The sequence below is a fragment of the Lathamus discolor genome, chromosome 4 (genome assembly GCF_037157495.1).
Source record: "Lathamus discolor isolate bLatDis1 chromosome 4, bLatDis1.hap1, whole genome shotgun sequence".
Lineage (NCBI taxonomy): Eukaryota > Metazoa > Chordata > Aves > Psittaciformes > Psittacidae > Lathamus > Lathamus discolor.
Window position 1 is genome coordinate 18,012,172 of NC_088887.1, and position 13,143 is coordinate 18,025,314.

General features: G+C 47.2%; 1 protein-coding gene across 2 annotated transcripts in view; it reads right to left on the reverse strand.

Moving 5' to 3' along the window:
• IGSF3 (immunoglobulin superfamily member 3) overlaps positions 1–13,143 on the reverse strand; it is a 107,379-nt gene that overhangs the window by 59,375 nt on the left and 34,861 nt on the right. For both annotated transcript variants that reach the window (XM_065676424.1, XM_065676423.1), the window contains exon 2: positions 10,891–11,268. In XM_065676424.1, coding sequence (XP_065532496.1) covers positions 10,891–11,268 — 378 coding nt within the window. The remainder of the gene's footprint in view (positions 1–10,890; positions 11,269–13,143) is intronic.

Sequence of the window (13,143 nt, forward strand, 5' to 3'; positions counted from 1 at the left end):
AAGGCTGCAGCAGCACATCCTCTGGAGCTGCATGGAATAGATACAGGGTTGATAGAACCCATCCCCTCCTCAAATGATAAGCCAGTGCTGCCTGCATCACTCTCACGTTCCTTCCAGCATTCCTTCCCATTACATCTCCTATTTATAAACAGATGTTTGGCAGTATTACTAATCAGTGCCACTTGGAATAACGTTACATTTCCCTCAACATTACTATTTTATCTTCTTTCCTTCCCACTTCCAGCTGCTGCTTTCTTTCACCACCCCCAGCTTGGAAACCAGTATTACATTCCTTCATTTTATCCAGGCTCTACTTCTCTGATAGCGTAAACAATTTACTTATAAGCCGTGCAAAAAAAAAAAAAAAAAAAGGAAAAAAAATTAAATTAAATACTGTTAAACCCACTTAAAATAAATACTTGCTGAAGGAGTATCATCTGGAGACTGCACTCCGACTTATAATAATCCCACTGCACCCAGGGAAATCCTCTTAAACCTATATCAGATAAAGATTGTAAAACTGTTACACAGCTAAACTGACAGGGCAGACACAGAACCATGATGGAAAATGTCTCCTCCCAGCTTCTCCCTACTGAGGGGCACCACTGTCCCAGGGCAGGTCAGGCTTCCTGCTCAGCATATGAAGCAAAACCCTGCACTGCCTGGGAGGAGCTAGAGGGAATGGGAAAGGCCAGTTCTGCCAGGGCTTTTGGCTGGAGGAAGCGAGAGGATAGGCTGCCTTGGGACCAAAAGCCCACCTCTGAAGCACTAAAGTGCTGCTCTCCCTTTCCCACCCACCCCCAGCAGGCAGCAGAAGCAGGGCAGAGACCTTCTAATGCTTTAAACCAGAGTAAATCTCTCCCCCACGATGCTCTATAGTAACGTTTGCAAATTATCAGGTAAGGAGACTGAATCAGAGGGGTCTCACTTAGTCTTCTGAGCCCTTGTGAGGGTGAGACGGAAGCAGTAGGCTTTCGGCTTTTGTGCTATCCTACCTGATGGGACAAAAAGGATCTGATGTACAACTGGTAATGCTGCTAGGAGTTTTTGTGTTTGCTGCTTCCCCGCAGTTTGCCTGAGCAATGGCCCCCAGTTTGACTTTGTTTTGCTTGTTTTGTAACTGTTCAACAAAATTTCATGCATCCACACCACAATGAGCACAGAGCTTTGTGCCACAGAAGCAGGCTGGCTACAGGCACTTCGCTACATGGGGACTCAATCATTCACCACCAGACCTACTGTGGCAACACAGGCAATGTGAGAAAAGCATCAACAGCAGAAACGGCTGCCCTTGCCTCTCAAGGCAGCAGACCGACAGAAATGCAGGGCAACCAAGTCTAAGGGGCTGGAACTAAAGAATAAATACAGCAATCCTCCAGGGGAAATGAATTATAAAGAAAATAAAAATAAAGAGAAGAGAAGAGAAGGAGGAAGGAGTAAGTGTAGCACAAACCTCCTCAGGGAGGCAGCATGAAAAACAGGCAATGTGGAATGTGAGGTTTCCACCAGTAAGCGAACAATGGGCCGCTCCATTGTGGGATTTCTCAGTGCTGCAGCTGGCTGGAGCCATGGGGACCGTATTCCACTTTCAGAGTTCACTGAGCAATTGCTAAGGCAGGGGACGGGTGCCATATGTTACCAGCTGCACTCACAGTTATCGCTTTCCCCATTTAATGCTGAGAGCCTGTTTGGAGGCACAGAAACAGAGAAACCTGCACACTTTGTTCCTCTCCTCTGCCACCCGGTATTCTAGTAACACTGCCAGGAATGCCAGCAGGCCGTGCCAGTGAGCTGAGGAGCAGGTCCCAGTGCCAGGGAGGGACCAGGCTGTCCTGGCCCCTCAGCCCTGCCGGTACCCATCACAAGCGGGGAGGCAGAAGAGATAAGTGCCTCTCAAACACCCTCCAGTGAGGGGCTTGATACAGCTGGAGGCAGCCTCTGGCAAGCTGCTGAGCATGCAGGGGGAAGGTACCAAGCTCTGTCCATCCCACACTACAGCCCACTGGCTCCCACCTGCTCACCCAACCAAGCCCAGCTCCTTCTGGCTCTCCTTTTGTGCTCTGCCTTTCTTCTGAATCTCCCAGAGCTTCACTCACTTGTGCATGTAGTGAAAAAGTAATCACTTAGGGGAAAAAACAAGATGTTGGGCGCTGCCCAGAACACACTGGGTCGAAATACTACTAACTAGTAAACACAGTGACTAGTAGCACCAGATGACCCTTTGCTTCCCATGATTTGCATGGGGAGCGTGACCTGAACGAGTTCCCTCACATGTCAGGTTTACTTTCCTGAAAAAGATGAAGAGCAGAAGATTTTAACCTCAGGTCGTGAGTAGCACACTTAAAATCATAGAATCAATTAGGTTGGAAAAGACCTTATCAAGGTCTTCAAGTCCAAGCTTTACCCCCAGCACTGCCAAGTCCATCACTAAACCATGTCACTAAAGGCTTCATCTACACATCTTCTGAACACTTGAGGTAGAGCTGGTCTTCAAATGCAATATACAATATGGAAATATACACAAACAGCCCCTAACACTAATCTCAGAAGGATACCTAAGAGGCATCCTACAAATAAAGATGACTTTCCTCTTGAAAGAAAGGATTTAGGATTTAAGACTACCAAATGCCTCATTTTACCAGGAACTCGTGGAGTATATTAGAAGAGTCATCAGGAGAAGCGAAAAGGGCATGTGGGCTGAATGTTGCTTTTGCAGCACCTCCTTCCATGGTAGCAGAGGATCCCAAGCCTTGCAGCCTCCAGCTTCACCGACACTGAAGAGGCAAAGGGCTTGGTGGAAGAGTCAGTGCCACAGTCCCATCAACCTGAGACACACGTCTGAGTGGAGCCAAGCATGGCTGGGGCAGAATAGAGGGCAGGACCCGGAGTCTTCAGAAAAGAGGCTTTTGCAGGAAAGGCTGCTTTAGTTTTCAAAGATCATTTCAACTGACCAGACTGATTTTGTTATTCAGGCTCAGTGCTACACAGAAACCTACCCATGCAAAATGCTGCAGCTCTTCACAGTCTGAAGGCAAATCAGCATTTGGGCTCCTGCACCTCCCTTCCTGAAAAGTAAGAGACTTAGAAAGCCTGGAAGCGAGAGGGCTCCTTTTAAAGACCAGCCTAGATCTGCGAGCAGAGGGCTGTGGAATTGCCTGTGGCTGCATTCATTTACATTTTTAGAAATGCATTTTAGAATACATTTTTTCTTACAATGCATAGGTATAAGAGTACAGACATGCATAAAAAGGGACATGTATTCTTATTGTAATTCTCCTCCACACGCTAGCTAAATTTAAAAAAGTATCTACCTCAAAAGGGACAATGTAGGAAAAAACATAAGGAATATGGAGATGTGCCCCAAATGTGTCTAACGCCAGGTTTTTGAGAAATGGGTAGGTGGACAGCGGGGGAGAAAGAAAGAAACAGTTCCACAATGGAGAGCCTTCCCCACAAAGCACGTCATACCACCAAGTTGCCTGTATTTTTGAGGGACAGGGCACGAAGGTGAGGGAAGGAAAAAGCTCAACAGCAAAGAAGGGGAGAACAGATACAATGGATTATCCATTTTTTCAGGCAGGTCCGTCTAAAATGTCTATCAGTGCAGATAGAGGTACAGAAGTGATGTCCTGTAATGCAACAGCAAGAAAGTAAAAATTAGGCAAGCAATTCCAACAGGAAAGAACAGGGCATGGCGTACTGCAACAAAATTGTCATAATTTGAAGTGTTTAGCACTTTAAATAGTAACAGGAGATGAGATAAAGATACATAAAATAATAAGTGAATCTTGTCTAGCAATGTGAGAACATATACAGAGATTTATGTTAGAAGCTTTCAGCTGTAACATCTACCCAAAAGTATCTACCCAAAAGTGTTTCAGAAAGCACAAGAAATAACTAAACCCATGCAATTCATTGCCGGATTATATATGACTAAAGCTAAGGTTTAAAAAAAGGGACAAACACTGGAAATTTAAATAGGTCTTGGTGCCTTCCTCTTACCATCAGGAGTGTTACATCTGGATGGGGCATGGAACCTCTGACTGGCATCATGCACACCCATGCCAGAGGAGGCTGTAAGGAAGCAGCCCCTACTGCCAGCTCCAGAGCCACTGGCCACAGGGTTGCCTGCACCAGCAGACCACCAACCTCCTCAACCTGGCAGTGCTTATTAGCCTCACCGCTTCTGCAAGGGCAAAACTGAGCGAGCTTAAGCAGCTACACTTCCAAGACATCAGAAATGGATAAACAGGACTGGAGATGAATCCTATTCAGCGTCATTACCAGGCAGAGCTGAAAGATAAGCCTTTGTTTCTAACTCCCGCTATCTGAGGAGCTCAAAGCGCTTCACAGTTATTTAGCTTAGACTTTATGAAACGCTTGTATGCTGATTTTACCAGCTGGAAAATGGTAAGGGAGACAGACCGTGCCGTACCCAGGGACACGCAGTGAGTCGACAGCATGGTATGACCCAATGCCTGCAGCATGGTAGGACCCCTGTATGCCTGCCGCCCCCCACTACTCCCTAGCATAAGAAACTTGGTACTCTGGTTTCCTGGTGCAATTCCCAGGCTGTACCCATAGGAACTGCCAGAGATACAATATGTTTTCCCCTCCTCATTCCTCCCCCAAGAACAGACGAACACTCCCTTTCCATCCACAGCAGGAACAGAAAGAAAAAGCAGAGCATCATAGGTCAAATTTTCTATTCCAAGGCTACTACAAAGAGCTTTAGGCATGTAGAGAAGGACAGTTAGAACAAAATACCCTGGTGTCTAGCTGCAAAGGACCACCTAGGAGAAGGTATTTGATTTTACTTTTTCTTTAATTTTTTTTAATGTCACCTAAAGGGTAATTTGAAAGTGAAGGACATTTTACTCCTCTGGGGAGCTAATTACTGCAACAAGCACATCCCAAACAGGCAAAGGTGAATGTAACTCACAAAGCAGGAATTTCAACAATACTAGTCCTGGAATTCACTTTGGTTAACTGATGGCTTGGCCAAATAAAGCATACACATGCTTCATGGAGGTAGCAAAGTCACTGAGATGGCCTCAGAGAGATCAGGACATCTGCACTAGGTTCTCAAATTCTCCTTTTGCAGACCAGAGGCAAGCAATAGAGACAATCTCCTCCAACCTCTCTGAAGAAATATGAAATACAAAAAAATGTGCCAGGTCTTTGCTGTTCTCACCTTGTTGAGATCACCAATGTTATGCCACTATTTAGCACTGAAATCCCCACTATGTACCATTTTATACCTTTCCTTAAATATGCTCTCTCCAAACTGCTGCCTGACAGTGGTTCCTACTGCACAGCAGCTGTAAGATTCATTATGGGATCACAGGACAATTCAGGCTGAAAAGGACCTCGGGGGGGGGGGGGGGGGGGGGCGGGGGTGGTGGTGTCTGTAGCACAGCTGCAGGTTCAGCAGGGTCAACTATAAGGTCAGACCATGCTGCTTAGGGTTTGATCCTGTCTTGAAACGCTCCAGAGATGGAGCCTGTGCAACACCCTCAGGGCAGTCTGAACTGCTCATTTCCACTTCTGCATGCTGTTGCTCATCTGCAAAAAGCCTAGTCCCCCCAGGACACACATAAGAGTGACAAACACTTCCCCCTGTCTCTCAGAACGAAGAGAAAATGGCAGCATAGAAAGAAGACTCCCAAAGACTTCTATCAAAACCAGTAGATCCTTGTCTGCAAGACTACCACCTCTGACACCTCCCTCAAGCAAAGCCACCTTCTGCCCATCTGACAGCTGGAATAAACCAGCAGCCACCAAGGTCCACGCTCCTCACGTGAGCACAGGTGACTACACTTGGGTTGAGTGCCCGCAGGTTCCCAGGAGCAGGCAGTGATCTCCCATGGCAAATCTGTGACATGACTTCCCCCCTCTGCTCTGTGCATGGGCAGATCATGTACAGCAGCACTTGACAGAGAAGAGGGGAAGCTGCTGGTAACAACCAGTAACAGCTGGTACTAGCTAATACATTTCTTTGTGTTTTTTCTTTTTTTGCCTGCTACATGCCCTTTATCTTTCCACTGGCATGAGATTCTCGGTTGCAAGGTCAACAAGAGAGTCCTGCTTGCTTTTCTTCAATGCTTGTCTGAGACCTATGCAACTCCCTCCCTTCCAGCATCAAGCTAAGTCTTTCTTCCACCTCTTGTGTTACTAAAGCCTCTCAGATGCATCCTACAGCTATCCTTCTTGCCATGGGATTGCAGCTGGCCACACAGTCACATGCCACAGTGGACTCCTACAAGACACAATCTTTAAGGCACAGTCAGACTACCCATGGACTGAGTTTTGGTCCGCAGACTCAGGCAGCTCAGCATTTGGAGACAGGGCTCCTTCAAGCGGAGCTGCAGCCAACTCTGACACGAGGCAGAGAGGCAGCCGGCTCTTCATACCACCAGTGTCCACATGCACTACCACTCCCAAGTCTGGCACAGTGTTGAAACTTCACCACAATGGGGCTGCCAGCCAAAAGAACACACCCCCAACCCCTGGAAGCCATCACAGCCAGACAGGACCCAGGAGAACAGGACAGAGATCAAGGCACCAGTCTACCTGGGCAGGGTGAGACCTAGCAGAAAGCAGAAGTGTGGCCAGGCTGAGAGGGTGAACAGTGGAGCCACTGAATAGTACCTGGCTAGTGCGGATCCTCTCTGCCCTCCTTCCACCTAAGCCTGGCAGGAAGGAGATGTCAGTGACTGTCCCTGCAGTCACTACCAGCTCCACAGCAGCTCCTGCCCTTCTCTAAAACAGTAGAGTCCAAGCACTGCTTGTTTCTAAACTCTGCACTGAAATTGCTCCTTCTCACTCTGTGGTACCATGGAGGTTGTGGTCTCTCCCCCTGCCCGCCCCATCCGAAACCCTTTCATTTTCTTTGCTTTAACTTGTTTAGGGTTGATGCTGTACAGCTGTTTCCCACAAAATAAAAAGTACAAGAGCTGCCACCTCCTCAAGTGCTTTGAAACCTTTCCTCCTGCTCTGTCATCACTGCCTGTTCAAGAAAAACCTCAAAGCTTGATTTCTTCCATCAAAACATGTACTCTGAAAAAGACCTCAACATTTGTGGGAGCACAGATAAAATAACACTGAGAGAAAAGCCTGAAGCTTCTGAAGAGGTTGTACCTGGACCTCTTCACTGTTATCAGGTACGGGCTGTAAGGGTACAGGCACACAAACAACTTGTTGCAGAGATATAGTGGAGTACAAATTTGCAGTGACTCACGAATTCTGAAGTAACTGCTATGAGCTCTCTTCTATCCCACAGCAAAACACAAGTTTATTTACCTATTAACATAAGGTGAGAAGCACAAACCAGCATCTTGGATTGCACAGCATCCCTGCAGCTTCACCACCTAAATTACTGCACAGGAATCCGCTCTTTGCTCATATTTCAAGTGTTATTAAGACAAGCAATCATTCCAATAGCAATCTGGAAAATACTGCTGCCCTGCCAGTGGTGATGCTGTGTTACTGGGATGCTGCCTTCTTTCACCTGAAAATTCCTTCCTGCCCTTAACTTCTTCATAAATTAAAGGTGCAGCCCATGTACTTCTCACAGCCAGCAGACTCTGCATGTGCGATAATCCTTTCTCATAATCAATCACAGTTCAACAACATCCTGAAAGGCTGTGCTCATTATTTTCTTCCCTTTTGCCACCTCCCTCAGCACAAGCAATTCCATCTGAGTTGTCCTAAATTCTTCCTCCTAACACATCTTGCAACCCAGGTATAGCTCCTCCTTCCCAATGATACAGCTCAGGAGGAGATGAGAAGAAGGGTAGCAAGATAGAAAGACTTATTTTTGAAGCAACTGAAGGAAACTGAAGACTGGTGAAAAAGTTTAAGCCTTGATACACATTGCCTCCCATAGCAGAAGGCCACTGAACCACATTACTGGCCTCATTCCTAGCTTTAGAGAGATTATCACTTGTACTGCATGCCTAAATCCAGATAAGAATCCCACAAAGTGACTGAGGAGCACTTGTCAGTGCAGAGACATCTGGTCCTTGTAGTGGTACTAGATCTTGGCCAAGACCTCGGTGAATAAAAAGATATCTCAGTTGGAGACAACAACCATACTTGCTGTTTGTGAGGCAGATAGAACTGTACTTTCAAGCCCAACTGGCACATCTTTGAAGATGACAAGACTGTTTTAGCAGCTGCAGAACCCTGGATATAAAGCCCTCAATGCTGCTCAGACAACAGGAGCAGAGACACACACTGGCTGCTTTGCTGTCAGTCTGTCCCGATGCAGACAGCAGCCCCATGTGCTGATGGCACCAGTGTCCCATCCAGCCTCCCCATTACATAGTTGTACTGCCTCAGTGAAGAAGGGAGAAATTCTTCCTGCATCTCTTCCCTTAAAACGCAGGACACAACAACTCAAAGCTTTCAGAGCAGCAAGTCTAGAATCAACACTGCTCCAAACACATCCATTTCACATATAAACAGAGAATAGAGATGCTTACAAACCTGCCTCCTGCAGGCTTTGCTGTTGCCAAAAGAGTCACTCAATCTAATGAGTCAATTAAAAATTCATAATTGGATGAAAGAAAAAAAAAAAAAAGTTTTGTTCTGTTCTGAGAAAATGACAACAGTAACTCTCATTTAGCTCTTGTACCTCTTCTTGTCTACAGCAACAAAGCCAGCCTGAAAACCCATGACCTGTAGCTGAGAGCTGAAATGTCAGGGGATAAAAAGGTTGTGTGTTCTTCCCAGCCCTACAGAACAGCCCATTTCCCCAGCAGGACTTAAAGGTCCAACAGGGCTCAAATCAACACCGGCTCACATGAATGGGCTTGTTGTCCTACAGCTTATCACAAGGGGCACTCTGGAAAAGTCAGTTTCTGTCAAGAGTTTGGTTAAACCACAGAAAACACCTACACAGATACACACATTCAAAACACAAGTGACCTTTAGTCATTTCTGAAGTGAATTTCCAGAAATGAATTAAGCTAAACCAAATTAGGGCCCCAAATTCTAAGTGCAAGCATCCATGAAGGGGCATAATGTGATTTAACTAATCCACTAAAAGTTACTTTAGATCTGTTTTCTTTAACATCCCTGACGCACATTAAGCCCCCAAGCCAATATCCTCAAAACACCATTCACGCGTGTCTACGGAATCCCAAATCCTTGTACTTGTACTCGTGGCAAGAGACAGAGAAAAAGCATACCAAGCCAGCAAGCCCTAGGCTGGCCATCAAATCAGCCAGGAGGGTGCTGGCTCCCCAGTTCCTGCCGGAGCAGCTCCCCAGTACACTACAGCCATCACTCACACTGGCTGTACTTACCAGCATCCCTGTCCCCTGCTGTGCACCACCAGCAGCTAACACAGGTACTCTCACTTGTTTTAACAGCTTTCCTTCAAGAGCCCACAGGGTGCAGCTCCCTGGCAGAGCAACTCAGCCCCAAACCACCCTGCCCCCAGGCACTTTTTTTTCCTCACTGGGTGTTGATTTTCAACGGGCTTCACTCCCTAAGGTGACTTTAGAGCAGCAGTGGTGACTCAGTCCTGTTCAAACGAAAGGGCAACCACAAACCTGGGCACCTGAAGAACATCAAAGAACTACAAAGCAAACAAACAAACAAACAAAACCACATAGAAAAGAGTATTCAAGTGTCTGCCTCCCCAACTTCTCATGGACATCAGATGGCACCTAAGTAAGAACCTGCACCCAAGCACAGGGCTTCACCTGGGACAGCGGCTGGGCTGGCACCTCTGAAGGGAAGGCAAGGTGCACACAAGCTGAGGGCAAGAAGCACAACCCAAAGGAGGGCTATTGTGATTTAAACTCACACCTATACTCCTTTCACAATGGGCATCCTGTGTCAACATGGCCTGAACAGCCAACACCCTGACTAGCTAGTCTGGATAATATCGAAGTGGTTTCCAAACCAGAGACCTGCAGGCTCACAGGAAAGCAAGCCTGCTGTCTGTGGGCTTAAATTTGCTAGAGGAGTGTCTGCTGCAGAGTTCTTTTAGAAGTCCTTCAGCAAAGAGTTTATTGAAGTTATTAGACTTCTGTTAGCTGAGTTAGAGACTTCAAATCCAATCCCATTTTGAGATACAGAAAACAAGCTGAAGCTTGAAATGGTCAAGTCAGCTAGTATGAGAGGTGCTGTGGAAATACTCCAGATTTTAAAGAACCTGTTTTCAATTTTTCTAACACAACCAACCAAACCTCAAATCAACTCCCTCACATTCGTCTACAGACAACTCAATTTGATCGGTGTGGTGTTTTCAGGATGCATTCAGCATTACCCTCTGTTAAGAGCCTGAAGATGGAAGTTCTCAAAAACCATGTAGATGCCCCCGGTGACATGGTCTAGTGGTAGACTTGGCAGTCCTGGGGTGACAGTTGGAATTCTTGACCTAACGGTCTTTTCCAGTCTAGCTCATTCTACAATTCTATGATCTGTCCTGTTCCCCTTATTTGCCACTCGTTACATCTTCTCTCTTCCCCACTCCATTATTTTGTCACATTTGGCACACAGCTCTCTCCTCTGCAGCTTATGCCATCTGGAGAAGCCTCCCTACCTTTCTCGTCTACATACATCAGTTCCACATCCCTCTTGCTTTCAGCCAGAGCTTCAAATGTTCCTCTCCCCAGCTATGCTACCTGGTGTCTCTTCTTTACAAGGGCCTTATTCCTAGAGAAAGTTTGGTACCTCCTGTGCCTCTATATGGTGATTTCCTGCAATTCACACTACCCATGCTGCCTGCCCTCTTCTCCTTGTCTTCCTCACTGGTGTTTTTTCTGACAGCTTATGTGGACTACACATGCACATGGAGGGGTTCACAGGTTTGTGCTGCATGCTGGCTGGGAGATACCCCATTGCCCCAGCCACGCTGTTATCAGGACAGCTTACCCACGAGGTTCATCTTGGCGCTGTAACTCCCAAAGTACCTCTCGTCAGTGTTGGGCGTGTGGCACTCGTACTCGCCGGCGTCCCGGTCCTGCAGGTCGGTGATGTGCAGCAGGACGGCGTCCCCTTGCACCCGCTCCACGTAGATCCCGCGGCTGCGCACGCGCTGGGTGTAGATGGCGTAGGGGAAGGATGGGTCGACGGTGCTGACGATCTGCACCTCCCGCTCGGGGGCCGAGGGCAGGTAGATGGACCACTGGAAGTTCTGCTCCGATGGGCCCTGGTAGCCGCTCACCTTGCACCACAGCGTGATGTGGGACCCCTCCGTGCGGTAAAGGGGCCCTTCCTGCACCTCCACTTGCCGCTGGGCCAAGGCCATGCCTAAGGGAAGAGAGGAGCCCAGCATTACTTCCCAACAGGCAGCCCCTGTGCCTTCCCCTGGATGTACCTGTCCTACTCTTTGGCAGCTGTGCTCAGCAAAGCAAGCCCTCATACTCCATTTTAAAACTGGCACATGGGGCTCTGGCATAGCACCCTCCCAGCCATGTCGCAATTTCCTTGCTGACTCAAGAGGAATGTTTTTTAAGATACCCTGTGAAAGCAGCACTGAGATGATATAAAATCCTTCTTTGGTAGCAGTAAGAATCCAGAAACAAAGGGTATCCCACCACATGGAAAACAAACCAGAAACTCAAGCTGACAAGGCTTTGTTTTCAGTACTACTCTTAATTTTCCAACCCTACGACTGAGATCCCAGGAATGGGGTTGCTGCAGGAGGGCACTGGTGGTGGCACATGGACACTCTGTGGCACTCCAGTGCACATAGGTGGCTGGGGAGCTGCTGCTGGGGCTCTCCAGTCCAGCAGCGACTTCTTCTTCTCCTTTCACAGCCCAGTCAAGACTGCCTTCTACCAGGAGAGATGCTCATGTGCAAGCCAGGAGGCCACACACCCTCTCCTTGGGTTTCCAGGCTACACAACTGCCGTATCACAGGCATCCGCACTCCATCAGCAAACTCACTGAAGGCTTTGGCTGATCCAAAATCTTTTTCCCTGAAACCCAGCATGTCTTCCCCAGTCTCTCAGTTACGCTGGTAAACGCATATGGGGAAATATCACACTTCCAGCACTGCTGCTTCAAGTCTATTCAAAAGGAGTATATTTACTATATAACGAAAACAATTAAGGTTAATGGAGGGAGTAGGCATATCACACTAACACTTACCACTCCTGGCTGCTGGAAATTTAGACCCGGTACCAGGCACTGTACACACGCAAACTCGTGCAGCACGGAACAAAGACAACCCTGCAGTACGGCGACTGCGATCCGCTGTAGTTTTAGACAGATTATGGATGGCTGGCCCTTGGGCTCATGGCACATTACCAGCACAGCCCTCCAGGGGCCAGATAAATTACCACAATCTATCTTGTTTGTTGCTACATCAAAGGCTCGAGGTCTGGAGACCACAGTGGGTGTTCATCGGTTATTGAGTTACCAGCAGCATGCGCACATGGCAAGACCAATCACCCTGGCTTCTGTGACTGCTTGGTTGCCATCATAGAACAGCAATAAGCCGATTTAAAGTGTGTCCTGCGTAATCATGTTTGCAAATTTCATCCTCTGTGTGTGCATACATGGGGGGGTGGAGTTTTCCCCCTCTTCAGTTTTTTACAACAATGTTCAACTCCAGAGATGAAATTAACCTTTCAAAAATTAGCAACTTGCAGGTAGAAGAGGTAGCCTGGCATTGGGGATTACTGACTCAATCCCCTGCTCTGGACATGAAAGTCCACATAGGAAGTTTTTCTTCACAGCCAGCCTGGACCAGAGCCAGGAGATGGTTCTTACCAGCTTAAAACAAATTGTGAAAAATGGGTTCAGCACATCCATCAGGCCACGCAGCTGAACAGATGGAGTGCAATTTAAACTATTAACTTGGGCTCAGCTTGCTGCTGCTCCAAATTATGTTTCTTTTTACTCTTTATTAAATAATGTGATTTAAGGGAGGAAAGATAGCATATTCGAAACAAACAGTGAGAGGAACAATAGAGGCAAACACTGTTTGCTCTACCAATCTCTTTAACCTGGGGAAAGATACCGCTAGAGATAACTGTCCTGGGTTCAGCTGCAGCAGTCCTTTTTCTCCTTCTTAGTAGCTGGTGCAGTGCTGTGGTTTTGACTTTAGCCTGAGAACAATGCTGATAACACCGATGTTTTTAGTTGTTGCTAAGTGATGTTTACTATGATCAAGGACTC